This window comes from Mus caroli, unplaced genomic scaffold, assembly GCF_978045245.1.
Source record: "Mus caroli unplaced genomic scaffold, Mus_caroli_1 scaffold_11, whole genome shotgun sequence".
Classification (NCBI taxonomy): domain Eukaryota; kingdom Metazoa; phylum Chordata; class Mammalia; order Rodentia; family Muridae; genus Mus; species Mus caroli.
Window position 1 is genome coordinate 118,576,363 of NW_028227266.1, and position 25,126 is coordinate 118,601,488.

The window sequence follows — 25,126 nt, forward strand, 5'->3', positions numbered from 1 at the left end:
GATTCTGAGAGTGCCTACGGCGGCGGCGTTGGTCCTTCCTGAGACGTCCTGACTCTGTCTCTTGGGGGCTTAACGCTAGAGTGGCAGGTGCTAGAGCTCTCTCTCCCTATCGGAACTTCTTAAGGCTTCCTCTGGGACTTTGGCTCCAGCTGAGGAGGCCACAGTCACTTTCCCAGAGAATGGGACTCTCGAGGAGCATGGCTAACACTGCAAACATAGCTCCCCAAGCAGTAGCTGCGGCAGTCACCAGACATCGGTGAGGACCAAACCCAAGGATCGAATATCAGCTTGTCCTACAGACAGGAAGCACTGTAAGTCTCACTGGCTTCTAGCCACGAGGCCACGGCTGACTGAGGGAAGGGAAGCCCAAGATTCATTGCTGCGGCGGACACGCCGGAGGCCCACTTATCTTTTTTTTCTGTTGATTGAAGTTGTCAATGATGACCCCGACAAAGAGATTCAGCGTGAAGAAGCCACCGAAAATGATGAAGACGACGAAGTATAGGTACATGTATAGGCTCTCCTCCCAATTGGGCTGACTGTTGATCTGTGGTCAAATAAAACAGGAGATGCAACGAGGGCGAGTGGCTTAGGTTCCCCTGAAAGCCAATGCCAAGACATGACCCTGGAGACATGACCCTGGTTTTTTATCCCATGAAGGGGGGTTTGAGGGGGCTAGGAAGAAGCCGCAGGTGAGAGGTGCTGAAGGGGTATTAATAACTAGGTGGCTGCTGCTGCAGGCAACTGTAGCTCCACCCTGGTGGAGAACACAACCCACAATGGGACCACCAATGAATAAGGAAGTATGATGCTTGTCTATGAACCCCACAACAAGAGGTGTCCAGGAACATCCCACCCCTGTCCTGCTGGGTGAAGCCACGGAGCAAGATCCGAGGAGCTGAGAAAGGCTTCAAACAGAGGATGGGAACCCCAGGGGACGAGGGGACACTGGCAGGATGTCAGTTGTGCCTACCATAGCAGGAAGGGGCCCTTCCCCTCACCAGTACTACTGTTAGGATTTGAATGTGGAACGACTCCCAGAGGTTCATTAGTGTTTGGATATTTGGTTCCCAGTTGGTGCTGCTGTTTAGGAAGGTTGTGGAACATTTAAGATAGAAAAGCTGGCTGAAAGATGTGAATTATTTCCTGTCTACTCTGCTTCCTGACTGGGTGTGCAATGGGACCAGATGCCTCCCTCTCTTATCATGTCTTCCAGGCCAGGGGAGACCATATCCCCTTTGAACTGTAAGCCAAAACAACTTCTTTACATTGTTTCTTGTCAGGTGTTTAGTCATAGCAACAAGAAAAGTAATACATCGAGCCACCTCTCTACACAGCTGTTGACGCTAAACAGTGGCAGCAGATATGCTGGAGAAGTCTAAGGAGCACGCACAGAAGGAGGCAGGCTAGCAGGGCTCAAAGACCCAAAAACATAGCCGCTGGATGTTGCCACAGAGATGGGTTGTGGGAAGCTGTGCGTGCCTGACTCTTCTGGCACCAAGGCCTTTTAAATTTCATCACACAGAGTCGCTGCAACAGGACACACAGACGGGAAAGCACACGAGTGGAGACTCACATCTCGAGAATCGACAGCTGCATACATAATGTCCATCCAGCCTTTGAAGGTTGCCTGGAAACGAGAAGGTGGATGACAATCAGTGTCTGTCTGTTTAACTGGACCCGTCTGGCTCTAGGTGGCTCAATGGGAGAGAGCAAGACACTGGGTAAAAACATCTTTAAGTTACCTGACTAATTTCACATGTCTCCATGTAATCCAGAATAGCGTGGTACCAAAGACATGGAACTTCCTAGAACATAGCTTGAGCTGGGGCGCTACTTGTCTAGTGATAGGGACAACAGGTACAGGCTGTTCTGTGCCCTGCTGGGCTGACATTTTCTCAATCATTTCCCCGCTAATGCATGTGACAAAGATAAGAAGAAACACATCTGAAAGTGTGAACAAGACCACATCTCTTGTCTCCAGTTTTACCATTCTTTCTTTTCAAAAGGTCAATGGTTTTAAAATGTATGTATGTATGTATTTATTTATTTATTTAAAATTTTAATTTATTATTCTCTCATATACTACATCCTACCCGAAATTTCCTCTTTTCCCTCTTCCCCACCCAGTTTCCTGCCCTTATTTTAGCATTCTTTGTGTGTGTGTTGCCTGTTTTCATGCACATGTGTGCAGAAGACAGAGGAAGTTGTCTAGCATCCTTTTCAATTGCTGTCTGCCTTATTCCCTTGAGGCATACTTGCTCACTGAACCCGAGGCTCACACTTTATTCTTCAGCTAGGATGGTGGCCAACAAGCTCTCCTGATGCTTCTGATTTCACACCCCCAGCACTGGGGTTAGAGGCGAGTGCCGACACACCCAGAATTTTACATGGGCGAAGAGGATCTGAACTCACGATTACATAGTAATTGCTCATGAGCCACCTCCCAGGCCCAGGTTTAGCATCCTTGAAGTCTCAAAAGCAGATGTGCTTTTAACATATCCCAGGCATGAAAGAGACTTAGCTCTCTCCAGCCTGTTACAGGGTCTGATGGGCTATTTGAATAACACATTTGTCCAGTTTTCTCATAAAGCCCCAGTTCCTGCATCCTGTCCTGACTATCATCTCCAGGGGTTAAACCTAGTGCCTGATAGACCACAGCTACACAGCGGTTACTTGTTCCTTCAACGCATGAACCAGGGGGTGGAATACAGGAACTCATAGGCAAATAAATGGGACAAATGTGTAAGTAACTGTAACCACACCACAGTGAACACAGGACTGAGTGAAGGTATAGATATAGACAAGTGTACAGCATGAACACACTTGGCCGTTATCACCAATAGTATCCATCATCGCAACAAACTCAATTAGCTGTAATTGATTTATCATACAGGAGATAGCAAGAAGCGAAAGATAAAGCCCTGTATACAAGCCTGCTCTGTAACCCTACCAATCACAAGCCTCATGGACGGTCCATCTTTTTATTTTATTATGTAGACTTAGCCAACAGTATCCCTGTGAGCTCACACTCATTAGTGAGGTCTTCTCATCTAGGGCTGTCATCTGTGGAAATAGAGTGGTTTCAGCTCACACTCAGTGCTGCCTCTTGTAGCATCTCTATGTAGCATCTTACGGAAGTATCTGGAAGCTCCATTTACTAAGCAGCCAAAGGCACAGAAAGGATGGATCTCAGACTTGACTTACCACCTGGAGAAGCGCGAGGTAGCCCATAGCAACGTTGTCGAAGTTGACTTTGACGTTAACCCAGAAGAAGTGGCCAGTGTTGTTTTGATTGTAACACTCAGACTTGTTAGTCACGAATGTCGAATTCACGACGGAAAATGGGTTGCTTCTGGTGTCGACACATCTCGAAAATTTCCCGGCGAAGAGGTTCACACCCATGATGCTGAAGATGAGCCAGAAGATGAGGCAGACGAGGAGGACGTTCATGATGGAGGGGATGGCGCCCACCAGGGCATCCACCACTACCTGGTGGGAAACAGAAGAAGACCTGAAATCCCCAAATGCCACTTGTCTGTGCTTCTTACACACATACCTGCATGTGGAGACTGGAAGACAGTCTTCAGTGTCATCTTCAGGAATCCCACCCACCTCCTCTGAGGCAGTCTCTCATGGCCTAGAACTCACCAGGTAGGGTAGGCTGCCAATGAGCCCCAGGGATCTGCCCACCTCTACCTCCCCAGCTGAGATTATACACATGCACCTCCAGGCCAGTCTTTTAAATTATGCTTTTTACATGGGGTCTGGGGCTTGAATTACGTCCTTATGTTTGCAAGGTGAGCTCTGTGCTGACTGAGCCATCTCTCCAGCCCACAGCTGATCTGAAAACTACACTGCTATTTGCAAAGCTATAGTGATGGCTTTGAGCCACTGGTGGAGGTGAGACTGGGAGGAAACTGACTGCAGTGAAGGACAGGGTGGGCGGGGAGAAATCAACAGGACATAGAGGCTGTATCCAGAGCCAGGACACCTTCAGGTGGACTCTGGCTGAGGTGCTGGGTGGAGGTTATCTCTACATTTACGCAGAGTACCAGAAAAAAGACTCACTTGAAATGCAACAGTGAGAGCTCTGGACGTACTTAGGGATAAGACCAAGAGGTAGAGAATAACCAGGTCCCCTTCCCTGAGGGTGTAAGGTCTGAGTCATGGGGGTGGTGGCATTTGTGGGTGACAAGAAAAGAGGTTCTTAAGATCAGACTTGAGGGAGACAAGAGAGTTAGATGACACAGTGTCATCAGACCCTGATCAGGAAGGGACAATGCAGAGCTGATAACTGGAAGTGGGACCTGTCACTTTGAGACAGCGGTATGGAGGACATAGCGGTGGGGGAAGTTAGAGAAGGTTTGCAGAATGGTGCTAATCAGAAAAGTTCCAAAACGGGGTCTTACCCTCATGCCTTCGAATCGAGACAGAGCCCGCAGCGGCCGGAGGGCACGGAGAGTCCGAAGGGCTTTGATGGATGCCACGTCTGAATACTCAAGGATCTTGGCTATGAGGCTTGTGAGGGAGATCTGGTGCAGGCAGAGACCAAAGCATTATCCTAGTGTTCTGGAATGTCTCTGCCCAGCCTCCTACTTCCTGCTTGCTCTGTCTCTCTAGACAATTGTCCTGGCTCCCACTTTTTGCTGAACCTTGAAAGTCCTTTTCTTTTACTGAATCAAAGTGTTTATTACTGTATATTAATTATACATAACGATGGACTTTATATTTTCACACACACACACACACACACACACACACACACACGATATTCACCACCCATGATTCCCTGTTATCTCCCTCATCCACCCACTGACCCCTCCCTCCTCCAATCAGATCCCTTTGACTTTCATATCTTATTTTTAGAAGACCCAGTGAGTTTCATTAGGGTTGCTTACAGGAGCACAGATATCTAACGAGTCTGCACCACTAAGAACAATGGCTCTCCTTCCTCCAGCAACCACTAGCTGTCTATAGATCCCTGGGGATGGGTGGGGCCTCATGAACTCCTCCTCAATCGTGACAGGGTAGCAATGGACCCAAACTTGTGCAGGTAATCACCATTGCCGAGAGTTCATGAGTGGGATGTCCATGGCACACCCAGCAGACCACATTCTACAATGCGCCATCCCTTCCTCTGGGTCTCCATTCTTTCTGCCCTGTCTTCTGTTATGGTCTCAAGACCTATTCATTACACACATGGAGTTCTGGGCAAGAAAACTCATTCTCACTCACTGCTATCCCAAGATGCATGCAGATAAAACTCCATTTCCCTTCCAAGGGCCCTAAGAACCTTAACGTTTTGATTGGCTTTCAGAGACCTAGGCGGCTGAGGTCCCTTCATTGCACGCATGATAAAGCTCATCGTGGTGGTTTGAGAGTGAAATGTCCCCCACAGACTCATGTATCTGAACACTTGGTCTCCAGCTGGTGATGCTGTTTGGGCAGGTTATGGACCCTTTAAGGGGAGAAGCCTTGCTGGAGGAAATGCATTGCTGGGATCATGGAGGCAGGGAGAGGGCTGACTTTGAAGCTTTACAGCCTTGTCCTACTTCTTGTTTCTCCCCTCCCCCCAAGCACAACCCCTGCTTCTTGAGTGAGGGCGAAAAGTGACCATCCAGTTTCCTGCTCCTGTGCCAAGCTTCCCTGTGGTGACGGACTCTCTCCCTTTGGAAGCATAAGCCCAAATAAACCATTTCTTCTCTACATTGCTTTTGGACATGGAAATTTAACACAGCAGTAGAAAAGTGACCAATATGCTTATTTCGAAGGATTTAGGGTTACTCTTGACTGTCTTTGCTCAGAAAATCGTGTTGGAACGAGTCTTGCTTATATGTATATGTTTAGGTTCCTCTTGGTCCCTTTTTTGTGACCTGCTAGATTGGGACACTTTTGCCCTTTTGTGAAGTGAGAGAGTCAAGTGGAAAGAGGGGATTCAGAAGTTAGCTAGTTCTCATAGCTGGCAGTTGTCTGAGATCTAGATTCAGTGGACATTTGAGGTACAACTGAGCAATGAATCCCTGTGGGTCTGCCAGTTTGTTTTAGGTGGTACCCCAAGGGCAGCAAAGGACACAGGCTGTCATGGAAAAATAGTCACCCTTCCCAGGAATCTCCAAGATGCTAGGGGTAATGTTCTGGGGACAAGCTTAGCTTGATGGGGCTGGTACCCAGACCCACAAGATCCTGGTTGATGTTGAACTCAGGCTGACCTTACATACTCTGGTGCTTGCACTAGGACTCCAGAAAGCAAGGGGTTGACATGTGGATCCTTGTGTCTGAAACAATACCCTTTCTCTTAATAGGCAGTCTATCCTAACAGACCCACAACAGCCAAAACAGACTGGATGGACCTCCTTCTTGCATCAATACAAGGCTGATACCATCAGGCACCCAGCTCTCTGTCTGTCTGAGGACAACAAGGTTTGGGGCAGTTTTATGTCAACTTTTTGCACATCCTCCAGGGAAGCCTGTTTCTGTTCATTTATAGATCAGGTTCTGCTTCTTTACTGTGGTTGTGATGAGACACCCAACAAAACACAGCTAAGGGAATGGGGGGCTCATCTGGCTTGACCCCAAGCTACAGTCCATCAGAGAGGAATCCCAGCGGCATCACGGCACAGCCCTAAACAGAGCAGAGGACCACGCAGGGATCTCTGCGTGATTGCTCACTGCTTCTGCTCATCTGTCTTCACTGTTGTGCAGCTCGGGGGCCAGCCCGTGAAATGGGGTCAGCACACACTCAGGGTAGATCTTCCGATTCCAGTTGACAATCAAGGCAACCCTCCACAGACATGCCTACGGGCCAACTAGATCTAGAGAATTCCTCAGCTGAGACTCTTTCTCCAGGGGATCCCAGGTGGACATCTGAAACTGACCATTAGACTGGAACAGGAAGGATGGAAAGATGGTGGACCACGTGGAGAAGAGGAGGATGGGTAGATGAGTGCTTGGGTAGATGGTAATGAAGGATGGGTGGACGGGAGGTTAAGTGACTGGCTATTCAGTTACAAGGATGAACCAAACAGTAGATGGAAGGGTTAAACACCAGTGGGTGGATGGACAGAAGGAAAGAGGCAAGGATGAAGGGAAGACAGAAAGATGAATGAGAAGGGATAACTAGATGGAAAGGGGGAGATGGGAGAAGTGAAGATGGATGGACTATAGGAAGGAAGGAAGGAAGGAAGGAAGGAAGGAAGGAAGGAAGGAAGGAAGGAAGGAAGGGAGGGAGGGAGGGAGGGAGGGAGGAAGGAGTGTGAATGGTGGAACAGATAAAAAGAGGGATGTGTGGAAGGAAGGATAGACAGCCACAAGGGAGAAAAGGCCCCCTCCTCTTCCTCATTTTCCTCCTCCTCCTCTTCGTCTCTCTCTTCTTCCTCTCCTGATTCCTCCTCTCCCTCCTTCTCCTCTCCCCCCTCCTTATCTCCCTTCTCCTCTCCATTCTCCTCCTCCTCTTTTCCTCCCACTCTGTTTTTCTTGAGACAGGGTTTCTACATAGCCCTGGATGTCCTGAAACTCACTATGTAGACCAAGCTAGCCTCGAACCCACAGAGATCTGCCTACTCTGCCTCTTGAGTGCTTGGATTAAAGGGGTGCGCCACCACATGCAGCTTAAGAAGAGACTTTAAGGTGACCAGGACTGAAAAACAAAGACCTCTACACAATCACAGCAGGCAGCAAGCCAGAAGACAACCGTTCCTTTTTATTTCACGTGCACAGAACTGTCACCTGTGATTTTGATTTTGATTCTCAGTGAGTCCCTGTGGCACGGTGGCCTGATACCACTGGCTCACTGAAGGGAGTTGCATGCAGACCTGTTACAGAGGTATTGCCAACCTAGGCTAGACAGAATGTTCTGTTCTGGAGCCCAGCCAGATTCAGAAGGCAAATACCAGATGTGGACATGTTTCCTGACATCACAAGGCCCTGGTGCAGGTGGCTGCTGAAGGAGGGAGACAGAGACAACCTACAGCTTACCCTGCTCTCAGATAGACAACAGTGAGCAAGTAACACAGGTTGGCATATTGAAAAGCCAAGAAGGAGACGGCCTGCTAGGAGGTAGGGCAGTGGAATGGGTTAGCCACTGGAAGGACGGTAGCCTGAGTGTGGGGCTCACAGCCGGTGCACTGATGCAGGGGTTAGCAGTCAGATGACAAGAGTCCCTACGTAGGAGTTCCAGCAGGACCTTCTGATGCCTTTACTGGTACCAAAGAGAAGCCAGTGCCCTCCGCTCAGCCATAGCCACACCTTGGAAATGACTGGAACTTCTTCTAAATACTGATGCCTAGAGTTGGCCCAAGACCAGAAAAGTTGGAATCTCCCAGAGTCCAGGATGCGCAGGATTGTTTTTTAAAAGCTCCATGGGTATCTTTAACTCAGTCATGGAGACCATGAAGCTAGCAAGCAGATGGGTTCTGTTTGAAGACCACAGTGCTCTGAGGTCCAGAACCCTGGTGATGGGTGAAGGAACACAGAAGCCAGGATGCCCACATTATCTTGCTGTAGTAGCTTTACTTAGCAGAAGCCAGAGACCTGCAGGCTCACCCGAGGGTCACCATCGTGTCTGAATTGTGAGCTTCCTGGAGCTCACCACTCACTGACATGCAAACTTACCCTGACTTCTCACTCAGTGCTTAAAGCAGCTCCTGAGAGACAACCGATCAGCGTGTGTTTGTTCTAGCCTTAGGCACCTGCCTCTGGTGAGAGATTCCCAGCTCCACCCCCCACAGCCCCACTCACATTCACGATGAGGAAGTCCAGCCAGCACCAGGCATTGGTGAAATATTTTTTGAAGCCGTAAGCTACCCACTTGAGCAACATCTCGAATACAAAGATGAAGGTGAACACTCTGTCAGTGTACTCCAGCACAGACTTCACTCGGGGCTTTTCTTCCAGGTAGTTATCCTCAAAGGCCTGCAGGGCAGGGAGGAGAATGACCAGGATCACAGGAGTCCTGACCCACAGCAAGGACCCCCCCTCCCCCCAGCCTGCCCACAGCGTCCGGGGAACAGCTTCAGCAGAAAGTGGAGGCGGCAACTTGAGTGGGACATAAACGGAGACTATGCAGCCCACAGGGACATCGAGCCCCAATACTGCACAGGGCTGTTGGGTACAAGTGAGAGAAGAAACCTCAAGCTGGATTTTGGAGGCAAACCAAAGCGATGCTCATAGTGACTTATTTTAAAAATAAAAGCACAGAGGGATATCCGCAGGCAGTCCACAAGAGAGGAAAGAGTTGCCAAGAGACTTCTGAAAGTGAGCGTTTTATTTCATGGGTAATCAAGGAAATTCAAATGAAAAAGAGACACCAATTTTTCCTTTTATCAGAGGCAAAGATGAGAAAGAACAGAGACGGTCCCAATGCTGGCGTGTCCATTAGGCATCCCCTCTCAGGGATGATGGATGGGAGTGAAAGACAGCCAGTCTTTGGGAGCCAAATAGGTGTCAGGAAGCTAGTCAACTTATCTTTAAGGCTGGGCTAAAGACACGGGTGCTACCAGTGTCTGCATGACTGAAGAGTGTCACACGAGGCTTCAGTCCCCAGCTGCTGGGAGTAGCTTCATGGTTTGGATCAACATGAATCCACTTTGGGAAGTGTTTAATAGATTTGGTGCCCACCGGGGCAGTCCGAGGCATCCACAGGGAGCCTTTGGTTTATATATGTTTGTCTCCATGTAGGACAACTCTGTGATGCCCTGGACGGTCAAGGCACCCCTGGGATCAACTGAGGCTGGACACTGTCTCTCAGCTCCTTCCTTCCCCTGCTTTCCTTCTGAGCTTCATCCACAAGTTCTCCTCAATAAGCTGATGGATCAAGAGACATGGCTTTAATATCTGCATCTTGGAGCAAACCTAAGCCAGGCAGGTATTCATAAATCTCCAACAACCATTCAACATCTTTGGGTATCATTCACTCTCTCCGTCTATTATTCAATATTCTTGACCATCATTAACTATCCCTGACAGCCATTAAATACCTCTCTGATCATCATTCAATATCATTCAGTATTTCTGGCAATCATTCAACATCTCTGATTGTCGTTCAAAAACCTCCAGTAAGTACATAATACCTCCAAGGTAGTGTTGAAGACGGGTGGTCTATGTGAGGTGTGAATACAGGCGCTAACTGGATATACAGGGCATGTTCCGATAATGTCGTGGCTGTTAAGTGAGTTTACATGAACATATTTCCTGAGACATTATAGAATGCACACATACATTTATTTTATAATATTTATATATTCTCTGCATGAGAATACTGGGAGAGCCACACCAAAGTGTTTTCTAAGTGGGTTTCTCTTTGAATGACAGGAAAATGGCTGATTTTCCCCCTTTACCTTTTTTTTTTTTTTTTTATAATTTCCAAGTTTTTTTTTTCCATTTTACTTTGTCAGATAAAAATTCATGTTTTTTTTTTTTTTTAAGCACTCAAAGTAAAAGCATAAAGAAGCCTAAATTTGGTGCATGTCTGTTTGGTCCCAGAGGAAAACGAGCCAGGGATTGCAGGGAAGCTGCTGGCGGTGGGGCTGGGGCAGAACAGCTGTTTCAGGATCTGAGTGCCCCCTTGGGAACAGGGAGGCTGGCACTAGACTATAGAAGAGGAGAGAGGAGGTTGCAGCAACGGGTGCAGAGAACAAAGAAGGGGACCTTTGGGGGAAGGCCTATGGAAAGATGGGAGCTGTGAGGTGTAGGGGAAGGGACCCATTCACTTAGCAGCTTTGGCCACTTCCTCGTCCCTTCCCCCACCCGGCACCGGCTTCTCCCCGATGCTCTTCCTGATGGCCAAGAGATGTACACTGAACAATTCTGGCATTTAGTCAGATCTCGGGCATTCGGTAGATTGCTTTCTTTTTAGAGAGCAAATGACACAGGACAAGCAAGACAAAAAGACACGGATATGGATAGAGCTGTAGGAAATTGGGGCTCTAGCCCCATTTCCTAAACAGATTAGCATGGACCCCAGCTGAGCCCTTGATACCAGCGATCTCATGTATGAAGCACAGCCAGCTTGGGACAGAAAGTCCCTCCTGGTGTCTGTCTACTTTGCTTAACTAGGACGAGCACTCAACAGTGCCCTGAACCTAAGTCCATGGGAAGAGGGCTCCTTTCCTGGCTCCCCAGGGCTCAGCCTTTGGCCAATGGCTTTGGGAGCATCTCAGATCCTATCCCATAAGACCTTGCTATTCAGTGTGGCTCTTGGCGGCTAGTGTCAGCCTCAAGCTTCAGTTTGTTGGAAATGCAAGTTCTTGGGTTCAGTCACCAAGCTCTCCAACTGGGCCTGCGTTTCCACAAGCTCTCCAGATGCCCAGATGTGAGGAGATGGTGCTTGAAGGAACTGTGAGATCTGAAGAAGTAGCAGGCATGCGGTTTTTTAAGACAAATGAAGACGGTCTTGATCCTCAGAAAAAGGCAGTGTGTGCTCGTGAGGTCGGGGGGTAGAAAGCCAAGGGTTTAGAGATCCACGTATGGGTGAAGTTAGGTTTTGCTACTGCCTAGTTGGTGACATTGGGAGAGTCCTCTGACCACTTGAGTCTTAGTTTTTCCATCTGTTAAGTGGGAGACATGCCCTCATTGTTCGAACAGTTTGTATCTAGGTTTAGAATATCACACGTGAGGTGCTGAGCACCTCCCATGAGGTGAACAGGGCTAACGCTCTCCTCCCATCTGTGGCTGGGAACTTTTAGCTCAAGCCTTGGGGTCAGCCCACCAAGGCAGCTCTAAAGCCTTTAGATGGAAGGCCAGGCTAGTTGGAGGCCACTGAGGCAGGGACCCCCACTTCCTCCTCCTTACCAGCGCTCCGCTGCTGAGCAGGATCATGAAGATGATGAAACTCTCAAACCAGCTGTGCTCCACAATGCGGTAGCAGGTTTTGCGCACCTGCCAGCCTGTGGCCCAAGGAAACTTACTGGTGTTCACTTTGCAGCAGGGACAGCGGCGAGTGCAGCCTAGGAGGACAGATGGTGGGCAGAGCCCTGGTTAGCTTTAATTGTCAGTGATGTAGGCGGATTCAGCCCACTGTGGGCAGCACCCTTCCCTAGGCAGGTGGTCCTGGATTCTGTAAGAAAGCTAGCTAAGTGTGAGCCTGTGATCGAGCGCAAATAGCATTCCTTCATGGTTTCTGCTTCAACTTCTTGCTTGAGCTCCCTGCCCTGACTTCTCTCAGTAGTGACCATGACTTAGAGGTCAAATAAATCCTTTCCTCCCCTTGGATGCTTTTAGTCACAGTGTTTCTCCACAGCCCAGAGGGTAAGCTAGAATAGATAGTGACAGATAATGCAATAGGATGTCGCTCTGGTCTGCAGAGAAACCATTGTGTGCACCACTGGGGGAGACTCCTTTTCTGGAACACAAGAGGAGTGGTCCCTCCCAGCTTGTCTTCCCGATCTAGCTCATTAGGGGTGGCTTTCATCATGGCCTTGATATTCAAATGCCTACCCTAGGTTCCTTCCTTAATATAAATGAACCTAGATGTCTCTATCCTTATGCCCACAGATTCCTGGAAGACTGATAAACCCCAAGTCCTGAATTTGATGGCACTGGGAAGCTACAGCCTGATCCATCCATCCATATTAGACTGGGGGAACCACTGGGATAGGACCTGGGTCCATCCAGCTTAGCTAAATGCAGGTGGAAGCAGAAACTCAACAGGATGTTGCTTCCACAATTTTCACTTATTTAAAGCCACCAAGGCTATAATCACCTTCTCAATAGGAAGTATTTGTCTGTTCATCCATCCTACAAGTGTCTATGGAGAACGTAATGTGCCTCACTTTTGTAAATACTAAAGGGGAAAGTAGATCCGTATAGACCCACTTTATGCAATGTCATCAAAGATTTAAGGGAGTAGACACCCATGACCCTTCTGGGGGTCCTTCACGGCCCCAGCCAGTCCACAATGACACCAGTATAGTATCATTTCCCTCTCTCACACTCAATAGGACTGGTTTATAATTTCCCGAAGCGTTTGGGGGGCGGGGAGGTGGGGGGGAAACAATGTGCTCTGACACAGATGTCCCAACTGGTGTGAGCCTGTTTGGTTGGTTCCTGTGAATGCCAGGTCATGGTTCTGGACACAGAAGTGCTTAGATAAGTGTTGGGCAGGATGCTGACTCTGGATAACATGAGCGTGAGGAGGCCCATGACTCTTGTACCTTCTGGGAAACAGTCATCGGGCTCGTCCAGCTCCTCCGCCAGCTCAGGGATCTTCCTCAGGATCTCCTCTGGGTCCGGGCAGTCCACCGTGCTGCCCTCGGAGGAGCTTGTATCGTCCACTCCCTGCAGGGTAGAGGCTGGGGCAGTGAACGTGGCTCTTTGAAGACTCTGGTACATCTGTACAAGGTCACTGTCTATCTGTGGGGCTGCGATCCCTGCAGGGCTCAGGCCCTGCTGTCTGCTGCTTTGGCATCCTCGTGTGTCTGGGTCTCAACACCTAAGGCCAGGACACAGATGCTCCCCGTGGAGCCCTGAGGCTTGGCCGAGCCAGGATGTAAACCTCCGGGCCATGATGGAGAGCTGGCAATGGCCCGAGACACCATAATTACATCCATAAAGATGCTCAGCTTTCAATGCACTTGAATATTTAATCGGGGAGCGGTGTTGTGGGGCCCTGCCATCCTCCCAGCAGCGCTGGCCTGTAATGTCTCCAGACGAATTCAATTAGGAGCCAGAGTTAGTGAACCTGATCGCTTGGCTAATGGAGCCAAATGGTAGGGAGGAACCCCATCTGTCACCGACAGGCCCCTCCCTGCCTGGCCAGGGTCATGGCCAAGAAAACAAAAACAAAATTAAAACCTATGCTCAGAAGTTACGTACTGAAAGCAGGGAGTAGGGAAGGCTAGTGAGGGGGTCTATTGAACAACTTAGAAGGGACGGGATGCCCACATGCGGAATGTCACAACCCCCACCCAAACTGCATTTCGGTCCACTCTGTTATCTTAGTTTGCTGCGGTCAGCCTTGCCTGGGCTCAAAGCCAGGAGCTGACATTCCTCACACTGAAGGGCTTGATAAGTCGTGTGCGTGGGTGAACTGTGTTTGTCTTATCTTGGCCAAGTCCAGTGGCTGTCACACAGCTGCACTTGGGGCCGAGGTGTCAAGTTAAAGCCTCGAGTTTCTTACAGTGGCAGTGAAAGTATCTGGAGCTCGTGTGCATGCGCATCACATGTGCATCACATGTGGGAGTGATTGTGTGAGAGTGCATTCGTGCACACACACACACACACTCTCTCTCTCTCTCTCTCTCTCTCTCTCTCTCTCTCTCTCTCTCACACACACACACACACACACACACACATATGCCTGAGGCTAGAGTTAAATGTCTTCCTTAGTCACTCTCCACAAAAGCCAGGGTCTCCCACTGAATGTGGAGTTCGGACTTGGAACATGGAACACGGACTTGGCTAGAATGACTGGCCACTGAGTGCCAAGGATCCCCTTGTCTGCCCCCTCCCCACAGCACTGGCATCCTAGGGGTGCACTACCAAGCCTGGCCTTTTTACTTGGGTACTAAGGGATACAAAGTCAGGTCCTTGTGTGCTCCCACCAAGCACTTTACTGACTGAACCACCTTCCTTGCCCCAAGGCGCTGACTCTTAGCAGGCATCTCTTTGCAGAGAGACTCTCCCCCAGGATTTGTAAGTGACACCACGGTTTATTTTTACCTCCCCAGCATCCTGCAGCTGAGTGTTCTCCCGGCTAGGTTTTTGTGAGGCTGTCAGTTCACTGTGCACCTGTAGACAGCCTCCCTCCACCCCAGGCTGCTTTTGGCGAGAGAGAATGATGTGGACAAAAGACAGAGGGGGGCATCCCCGGGAAGACTCCCCCGCCCAGGGAACACCTCCGACTCTTACTGTTGTCTCTGGAAGATTACCTGACTCTCTTTGTTCACGGTCTTTTGTCCTCTCTTTCTTGGCTGTCATTTTCTGGGCACTTACTCCATTTCAGGCAGGAACTGAACATTTGACAAGCAGCTTCTCATCTAGGCTTCCAAATAACCTTTCCAAATAGGCACTGCACACAGGCCTGCATGGGCACGCTACACAGTTCTATATAGGCACTGCCACAGAGTTCTATGTAGGCATCCCACACCGTCCTATATAGGCACTGCTACAGAGTTCTATATAGGTACTGCACACATTTCTATATAGGTACTGCATATATTTCTATATAGGTACTGCACACAGTTTTATAGAGGCACTGTCACACAGTTCTATATAGGCACTGCTGCTCAGTCCTATAGATGAAGACATACAGGCTTAGAGAGTAGAAGGTGGCTCAGGTCCTACAGCCTGGGGGACCCACACTCTCTTCCCATCCTCACAACTACATAGGGGTGAGTTTCAGCACTGTAGAATGGTGTGATTCACCAGAGGTTGGCAGATGGTCCTGCAGTGGGGTACAGCCTTGTCCAGTCCCCATCCTCCTGTAGTGCCAACCCTCCTGACAGCATCCGTCCAGCTGTTGGACCTCTCTAGTAAGCTCACATACCTACCTCGGCAGGGACCCGAGGGCTCTCTTCCCTCTGCCATCTCTCCCCCAGGTATGGAGCCAGGTCCTCAGAGGACATCCCGGAGGGTGGGCTTCGGGCTGCCTTGTGATCTTCACACTTTTGGACTTGCTGCAGCAGCTCCTGCTGATGAGAGAGGGCCCGTCTGGGAAATTGAGTCAATTTCATCACTTCTGAATCAGAAGAGCTAAGGTCTTCACATGTGCATCTTATGTGCATAGGTACCTAAGTGTGAATTAAGCTTGGGGGGGTATAGGTCTGTATACAGCTCCTGGCTCCATTTGCAGGTACATGACCTTAGGAAATTTATCTAATCTCTCTCATCTTTTTTAGCTCTATCTGCAAAATCAGGAAGGTAAGGTTTATTTCACGTTGTTCTTCTGATCACTAAATATACGAATGCTTATATAATACACTGCAGGAGGTTTGGCTCCACAGATGGTAACCATGGCCATCAGAACCTGCCAGAAGTCAAACTGGTCATGGACTAAGGTCATTTGAGCACTCATACCCCAAGGACCTCAAAGTAGCCGAACATGGCCCTGAGCTGCGGACAGCTATCACCGAGTTCATGTTCTTTACTCCCGGGAGGTGACACTCTGGCCTCGGCTGCCACTCAGACAAAGGAATCTCGAAAATGATAGTTGATAGCAGCAGCTGTTAGCGTACAAATGACAGCTGTAGGAGATGAAGGCAGTCAGGAGAGCTGTGGGTGCAGGGCATAGCTTTACAGCCTGGCCAGCAGCCCTGAGTGTCCCTAGGGACTGCCCTGGATCCCTGAACCTGGCATTGAGCACAATGGATGCCCTGAGTCACCAAGGTTTGTGAGGGCTGATGTACCAGCTTAAAGCACTAGGAACCCCTGCAAGGTATTGAGAAAGACTCATTATCAGAAGGCTCCAGGGTGCCTTCAGTTCTTTGGTTCTGAATGACTGTCATTTCCTTCTGAGGTCTCTTCTCAGGAAATAAAAGGCCTGTAAAGATGTCAGGGAATGACCAGGATTTTTCCTGTTCTGACAGAGATTAGGTGAGCCTGCTTTCTGGTGGCCTCTTGGTACTGCAGGCCTGCCCTTAGCTGTTCCTGTAAGAGCCTGGGCCACAGCTCACTTGCTGCCCCTGTGTCAAGGAGCATGTAAGGGCAAGTACCCTGGAGTGGTCTGCGGCTTACTTGCCGCCCCATCCCCACTTGCCTCCTCAGGAGGCTGACCCTTTCCTCTAGGCTTTGCTGAGGTGGGTGCCTACCCTGGAATGCTGGGTGTGGCTTCAGCTTCTATTCAGCCTGGTTGCCTAAGCCTGGTTTGCCAGGAGCTCACAGCTCTGACACTCTGGTGTTGGAAAACCTCTCTGATGGCTAACCTACTTGGTCACATTTAGAATCCCCATGGAAACACACCTGTGTCCTGTACTGAGTAATGAGCACCAGAATTGATCTGTCTCTGTTACCTGACTGAGACCCAGTGTGTCTATGTTGTCCTCACCGTGAGAGACCTGATAGGTCTTCAAACCATGAGCCAAGCAAGTCCTTCCCTCTCTGAGTTGCTTCTATAAGGTATGCAGTCACATCAGTGAGAAATGTAACAAACGCAGCCTCCTAGACAGAAGTTCTCTCTTCTGCCTAGAGCCACTCTCTGCCCAACAGCCCCTCCACCTTCCTGTGGCCATCTGTCCTCTGAAGAGACTTCTCACCTGCCCTTTGGGGCTCTCTTCCTGCCAGGAGCTCTGAGAAGCCTGCTCCACATCTTCCTCGAGCTCATCGAGGTCGGATTCCCCCTCAGCAATGGGCACAGAGACCCACACGTTAGGGTCAGTGATGAAGTCCCCGTGGTTCTCCTTGGGGCCACCAAGAGCTGGCTTTGCCAGGTTCCCCACTGTAGCATTGACAGCATCAGTAGCAATGTGGTTCTCAGCTTTGCAGCTGCTGAGTGGGGGTTTCACCCCCAGCTGGGTCTCCACCTTGGGCCAGCGGAGCCGGCAGTGGCTTCTGATGTAACTGGTAATGGCCCGACTGGCCTGATGGCCAAATACCTGAATCCGGGCCAGTGCTACCTGCAAGTTGTTCACCTCTCCATCATCTTCTGGGGCTGTGAGGTTGTCCGCGCTGAAGGAGTTCAGCAGTAAAGCGATGAATAGGTTGAGCACCTGAGAAAAGGCACGGAAGGGAAGACACATCCATCACTTTGCATGGGCAGCTGGGAGACACAGAGAGATGGCTGCTCTGCTTGGCCTTCTTCCCCTTCATTCAGTGCATTACCCTAGCACATGGGAAGGTGTCACCCACATGCAGAAGGCTCTTCCCTCATCAGTTAAACCACTCTGGAAATGTCCACACAGGCACACCCAAAGGTGTGCGTCCTAGGTGATTCTAAATGCCACCATACTGACAAGCGATATCTGCCATCCCAGAGATTTTCCAGCATCTTCACTGGCATAGTCTTGATCTCTTTGAATGATTTCTTGGGCTGTCCCTGCCCACCTGGAAGAATGGAATCTTGGCAGAATGTATTCCCTGGGCACAGCTGGAGAGAGTTTTGGGGCTCTTTTGGGTGCCCTGCACATGTGGACCCTAATCTTAGCCCTTGACCCTAAGGCTTCTAAGCACATAGCTCTCCCCGTGCAGTGGGGGATCATCCTGGCAGCAGAGGGACATTTAGAGGAATGGTGGGCTTGAGGGTCTACCATTAAGGATCAGCAGAAGGCATTTGTACCCCAGGAGCCAGGGTGGGAGACAGACAGGTGCCCTACTGTGTTTTGATCCTCTCAGCTGAGCTCCCTCCCTCTTTTTTTCTTCCATTTTTTATTAGGTATTTACTTCATTTACATTTCAAATACTATCCTGAAAGTCCCCTATACCCCCCTGCCACTCCCACTTCTTGGCCCTGGCGTTACCCTGTACTGGGGCATATAAAGTTTGCAAGACCAAGGAGCCTCTCCTGCCAATGATGGCCGACTAGGCCATCTTCTGCTACATATGCAGCTAGAGACATGAGCACTGGGGGTACTGATTAGTTCATATTATTGTTCCACCTACAGGGTTGCAGACCCCTTCAGCTCCTTGGGTGCTTTCTCTAGCTTCTCCATTGGAGGCCCTGTGTCCCTCCCTCTTTACTACAGACACAAACTGACTGACTTCTGGAGTCCTCAGTCGCTTTGGCATAAGAATGGGGCTCTTAGAAGATCAGCATAGGGAGGCACAGACACTCACAGGGAGAGGGGGTAGAGAGCCAGGGTGGGACTAATTCCTTCGCCAGAGGTCCATCCCCCCAGGGCCTAGGAGCACCTGGGGGTCCCATCCAGCTTGACGCCCCATCCAGATCCAAGCTGAGAGTGCTTTTTACTCTCTTGAAGAAAACAATTTGAGCACCCTAGACCAGGCAAGAAACTTTCCTTTGACAATGAATAGCCCATCCGCCATTCACTGAGTCCCTAGACTTAGCACTTGTCCTGCCCACACATGTGAGCAAATACCGCTTTCTTGGCTTTAAGTAAATTAGGGTTTTGGAAAGTCACTCTCCAGTCTTGAGTCCCTCAGCTAAAGAATGCTGGACGGAAATTTTCCTACTCTGTCTTCAAGCTCACTCCTGGAAAGCCAGGCTGCATGGAAGCATGAACACTTCCCAGGGTGTGGCCCACATGGCTTTGGTAAGTTTGAAGGCACTCCAACCATTCAAGACTGTATGTGTGAGCGTGTGTCTGTATATGAGCATTTGCCTGTATGTGTGAGTGTGTGCCTGTATGTGAGCATTTGCCTGTATGTGTGAGTGTGTGCCTGTGGGTGTATTTGTATATGTGAGTGTGTGTCTGTGGGTGTGAGTGTGTGTCTGTATGTATGAGTGTGCGCCTGTGGGTGTATGTGTCTGTATGTGTAAGTGTGTGCCTGTGGGTGTGAGTGTGTATATGCCTGTGTGTGTGAGTGTGTGTCTGTGGGTGTGAGCGGGTATGTGTGAGCGTGTGTCTGTATGTGTGAGCGTGTGCTTGTGGGTGTTGGTGTGTGTATGTGTGAGTGTGTGCCTGTGGGTGTGTGTATTTGTATATGTGAGTGTGTGTCTATGGGTGTGAGTGTGTGCCTGTATGTGTGAGTGTGCGCCTGTATGTGTGAGTGTGTGCCTGTATGTGTGAGTGTGTGCCTGTGGGTGTATGTGTCTGTATGTGTAAGTGTGTGCCTGTGGGTGTGAGTGTGAGTGTGTATATGCCTGTATGTGTGAGTGTGTGTCTGTGGGTGTGAGCGGGTATGTGTGAGCGTGTGTCTGTATGTGTGAGTGTGTGCTTGTGGGTGTTGGTGTGTGTATGTGTGAGTGTGGGCCTGTGGGTGTGAGTGTGTGCCTGTGGGTGTGAGTGTGTGTCTGTGGGTGCCTAAGGACAACCCCTGCTGGTATTCCTCAGAAGCAATCTAGCTTGTTTTTGAGACAGGATCTCTTGTTTGCTCAGAACTCACTAAACAGAGGCCGGGTGGTCAGCAGGTCTCAGGGATCCACCTGTCTCTACCTCCTCAGTACTGGGGTTACAAGAGGGTGCTGCCATGCCTGGCTTTTTTTAAAAAAAAAAAAAAACATGTGTTTTGGGGGATTGAACTTAAGAGCTTCATCCTTATATAGTGAACACATCACTGGCGGGGCTGCCTCCCGGCCTGTGATTCACCTGTGAGGGGTCAGCACTCACCACCAGGTTGCCTAGCACCATCACTGTCAAAAAGAGGATGAGGCAGATGTAGTCCTGGCTGACCTCCATGCAGACCCACATGTTCTCGATCCACTCCCCACAGAGGATCCGGAAGACGACGAGGAAGGAATGGAAGAAGTCGCACATGTGCCAGCGGAGCCTCTCACCATTCCACACGGAGATGCCATCCCCGCGGCACCCATAGTTCTCTGAGAGGAGCTGCTTTCCCACCAGGGCGAAGATGAAGACGATGATGGCCAGGATGAAGGTCAGGTTGCCCAGGGCCCCCACAGAATTGCCAATGATCTTGATGAGCATGTTCAGGGTGGGCCAGGACTTGGCCAGCTTGAAGACCCGAAGCTGTGGAAAGAGACGCTGTCTCAGGTCTTTTCTCACCATCTCATAACTGAAGTCTTCACTGGAAGCCAAGCTTGTGGGACAAGCACCAAGACATCTCATGAGTTTGGGGTGGGGCTCGAAAGAGGCTGTTTGTGGAGACTTTTCTTTTTACATATCACTCAGAGCTCTGATCACCTTCTAGTGGTCCCTAAATTGAAATGTACTCCACCAACTGGCAGATCCAGGGCCTCACACTAGTGAGGCTTGTCTGCCATCCGTTTCACAGCCACAGACCGGATCCTTCCTGGATACAGAGCTGACCTCTGATGTGAGTGAGTTTAGCTGTACCTGGAGCTCACAATAAGAACAGCCTCAAGACCCGGAGAGGGGCTAGCCTCCTTTGCTTAGGGCACAGTCAACTGCATTGGACACACATTGGTCAGTATTTTTGGGGCATTTTTATCCTGGGACAGTTGATAGCATCTGTTGTTGCCACTAACTCTGAAACACGAAGTATGATTTCATAGACCCAGAATGCACCCTGGGACTGATCAGCCAACTCCCTCGCCTTATAGAAGTCTAGTCATGCCTGGCATGGTAGCTAACTGGTCTGTGGGATATGTGGAGAAAGGTGGTGGGGCCCCTTCTCTTGTGGGATTAACAGTCAGTGACTGAGATAGGATGAAGACAAACTTTTCATTGTAGGGGGCGGGCTCATGGCTTGTTGTGTCCAATTCCAGTGAGATATTTCTGGTTTATCTTCTTATATTTTATTTTCTTATGTTTTATTATTATTCCTTAGAAGCCCGTTTGTTTTCTAATGAGAGACAGAAAGGAAGTGGATCTGGATGGGAGGGAAAGTGGGAAGGAACTGGGAGGAGTCGAGAGAGGGGAAACCAATCAGGATTTATTATGTGTGAAAAAAAATGTATTGTCAATAAAAGGGGGGGGGCAGAAGTGAGGAGAGTATTGAGGAAGACATGGGAATGTTGACCTCTGACCTCTGCCTTCACAAGCCCAGACATGTGTACAGTTGCCCCTTCATGAGCACACAGACATAAGTGCCTATGTAAACGTACACACACACACACACACACACACACACACACACACAGAAGGAGGGAGAGAGGGAGGGGGGAGAGGGGGAGGGGAGAGAGAGACTTAAGTTGAGATCTACAACAAGGGAGGAGTCCCATGCACAAAGATGCTTTAACATTTGAAAATAAATTTGTGTAATACTCTAGTTCTCCAGAAAGAAATGTACAGGCTCCAGTGTCGACAAGCCAGTCAGTGAGTGTGGATGGGACACCTGCTAGGAGACACGGGCAGGCTTAGGTATTGGCACCTGACATACCTCTATATCTATATATCTGTCTATCAATCGTCTATCTATAATCAACCTGTCTGTCTGTCTATCTGTCTGTCTGTCTATCTATCTATGATCTATCTATCTATGTTAGGCATTTATGTTTGCCTTAACTGGAATTCACTAAGAAAATGTGCAGTTTTCTTAAGTGAGGTAGGAGGGTTAGACATTACCATTAGAATCTCCTTATGGAGACTGGTGATTGCCATCATTAATCTGTAAGGTTAGAAGCGAATGGTGTATACTCCTCAATCTAGGACATGAATGGAGTCATCTTTTATTACCTTTTGTCTTTATAAAAGACAAAATAAACCACAACCAAGATCTACCCACTTGTGTTCCTGACTCTCAGCCAGTCAGTCAGCACACATTAGGGAGTTTGTCCACTTCTGGGGGTGAAGGGCCGCAGCCCGCTGGCTCCTGCTGATGCCCGAGTGAGCAGTACAGGCCAGGAGTGCCCTGTGTCTGCACTCCCACAGCCATCACCTTTGTCCCTCAGCTAATTGTCCTCTGCAGTCTTTGTCTAGCTTAGCATTATGACGGAAGAAACTCTTCCCACACTCATGCAACCATTTACAAACAATTATTTTGGTAGGTGTTGAATATTCATCTATCGTTAATATACCACTTCTTTAATTAATCAATCAGAATTAATATAAACACTTCACTCTGAGGGAAACAGGCTTGAGAGCAGCAGTGGTATTTATTCACTAGAACTGATGAGAAGCCAATCTCTCTCTCCTTAAACTTCTTTTCTGCCCTCCCCTCTCTCTATTCTCCATATTTCTCTCTATTTTCATATTTCTTCTTGCTCTCTCTTCATATTCTCTCCTCTCCTCTTCTCTCTCTCTCTCTCTCTCTCTCTCTCTCTCTCTCTCTCTCTCTGTTTCTTTCTCTCTCTCTCTGTCTGTCTCTCACTTGGCTAGCATGCTCAGAACACTAGGCTTGATCCCCAGTAGTTCACAAACCAGGAGTGGTGGAGCACACCCATAATCCTAGCCCTTGGGTGGTGGAGGATAGAGGAGCAGATGTTCTGAGTCATTTTCAACTGTAGAACAAGCTGGAGACCTGCTCTACACAGGCGCTGTCTCAAAAACCAAACCAAAAGGAAATATCTTGTATTTGAGTATCAATTTGTGGTTACCTATGTTTGTCCCGACATTCTAAGACAGGCACATACTATGTGCAAATACCTCACTAATTTATAAGAAATGAAAGGGAACAGAATCCAGAAGTTTAGCTCCTTGAAGATTTGGGAAAGCACACTTCTAATAACCAACATGAGGCAATGAGATCACATCTCTGGGAAGTGAAAGTGGATTCTATTTTCTAAGGAAAAGAAGCCCTTAAGACAAGACCACACTAGTGATGACTCAGCATTATTACTCTTGAAGAAGAAAGGCCTGGGGCAGGAAAGGGAAGAATTGAGAATCAGGACAGAGCATGAGCTTGGCGTGTGTGCCACATGATGCAGACCGACAGCCAGTTACATGTGTGATGGAATGATATTCCATAGTAAACCAGAAGCCCTGAGTGGAAAAGACCATGAGCTTCCAGACTTAGAAAGCCCTGCTGCCCAGTTTTCCATAAGTGGGAGGCACACTTTGAAGGCTGCAAGGTCATCTTCAGGTGCAGCAAGATCCCTTCTGCAGGAGCCCAGCCAAAGCCATGGGACCAGCATTGGACTGTTAATATTGGCGAGAGACAGAACTTCCCTGGATCCAGTTACTGAGGTTTCCCGTTCTCTACTTACTGGTATATATCTTTTGAGGAGCTTGGGGTAGATTCCAGGTCCTTGTGCGTGCTATAAAAGAACTCTATCACTGAGTATAGCCTCCAATTAAAAAAAAGATATAAAATTAAAATGCTTGATGTGGTTGTTAAGTTGGAAACAGATCATTGTTATAAAATGTTGTCCTGGGAGAAAAGTAAACAGCCTTGCCAAGTTTTGATTTTGACTAAGCTAACTATTGATGCTCTAATTTCTAAATTAACTACCCAAACAGCAAAAGCAGGATATTTAGCTTCTAAATCGGTAAATGGGGGGGGGGGGCATAATTCAAAGACGGGTAGGGGAAAGGGAAGGGAGGAGGGAGAAAAGCAGAAAGAAAGGTGAGCTGTAGATCAAGTTAATGATACATATCCAAATCTACCTGTATTTACAATGAAGTGAGCGGGCTAAGTGCCTTGGCTGGAACTTAAAGACTGGGTAGCCAGAGCTGAGTAAGGACCCGAATCAGCCTGCATGTGATTTGCAAGAGACGCATAAAGGCTATGAGTAGAAGCATAGATACAACATACTGGGAAAACTCTAAACCAGAAGATTATTGCCAAGGAAAATAGACCTTTTTTTTAATTATTATTCTTTTTTTGTTTTTGTTTTTGTTTTTGTTTTTCGAGACAGGGTTTCTCTGTATAGCCCTGGCTGTCCTGGAACTCACTTTGTAGACCAGGCTGGCCTCGAACTCAGAAATCCGCCTGCCTCTGCCTCCCAAGTGCTGGGATTAAAGGCGTGCGCCACCACTGGCCGGCTTTATTATTATTCTTAATAATAAAAGTTTGTCATTACCAGGAAGGTATAAAACTTAAAATATGTGTGCACTTGATAATCCAGACTCAAGACAGAACCACTCAAGCACAGATACACCATAATCATAGCGGAGATATTTTTAAGCACCACTTTCCCAGTAATTACTATAACAAGCAGTAGACAACAAGAAGCCGGGATATAAAATGCAGCGTGTCACAAAGTCCCTCTGCCCGCAGCACAGAGGCAGCGCTGCAGTGCTGCAGCCCACAAATGCAGCAGACACATCGTAGGTAAGTGTGTGGGAATATTTCTGATATACCGAGCCAAGGAGAAGAGATAGATAAAACGTAAAAGCCTTAAAATCTATAACATACATTGTTTGACTTGAATACAACGGAACTAGAACCCAGCAGCACAAACGAGAGATCCCACCAGCAGCACAAACGAGAGATCCCACATGCTATGGGATGAAGAACCGAGCCTCTGATTAACCTTGGAGTCCAAGGATGAATCAAAGTTGAAATTAGGAAACGTTTAGAACCAAACAAGGAAAATCTGACAGATTAAAGCCATCCTTAGAAGGAAGTAGAAGTCTTACATGAATTATAGAAGAAAAAATAGACCAAAAATTATATGTTAAAAAGCTAGGGGAGAACAAAAAAAGCAGGATGGGAAATGTAATTAAGATAAGACGCACGATTAATTGAAATCGGAAAACATCAATGATGTGGT

At 48.6% G+C, this 25,126-nt stretch overlaps 1 protein-coding gene across 4 annotated transcripts in view; it reads right to left on the reverse strand.

Annotated features, from left to right (window-relative positions):
* Scn10a (sodium voltage-gated channel alpha subunit 10) overlaps window positions 1-25,126 on the reverse strand; it is an 83,296-nt gene that overhangs the window by 8,745 nt on the left and 49,425 nt on the right. For 2 of the 4 annotated variants that reach the window (XM_021173167.3, XM_085828308.1), the window contains 10 exons: window positions 20,160-20,519; window positions 17,190-17,642; window positions 15,489-15,629; window positions 13,152-13,275; window positions 11,791-11,945; window positions 8,740-8,913; window positions 4,413-4,535; window positions 3,208-3,492; window positions 1,577-1,630; window positions 410-547 (listed from right to left, as the gene is read on the reverse strand). In XM_021173167.3, the coding sequence (XP_021028826.1) occupies window positions 410-547; window positions 1,577-1,630; window positions 3,208-3,492; window positions 4,413-4,535; window positions 8,740-8,913; window positions 11,791-11,945; window positions 13,152-13,275; window positions 15,489-15,629; window positions 17,190-17,642; window positions 20,160-20,519 (2,007 nt within the window). Of the gene's footprint in view, window positions 1-405; window positions 548-1,576; window positions 1,631-3,207; window positions 3,493-4,412; window positions 4,536-8,739; window positions 8,914-11,790; window positions 11,946-13,151; window positions 13,276-15,488; window positions 15,630-17,189; window positions 17,643-20,159; window positions 20,520-25,126 lie in introns of all 4 variants that reach the window. The other 2 variants (XM_021173168.2, XM_021173166.2) reach the window with 2 other exon arrangements.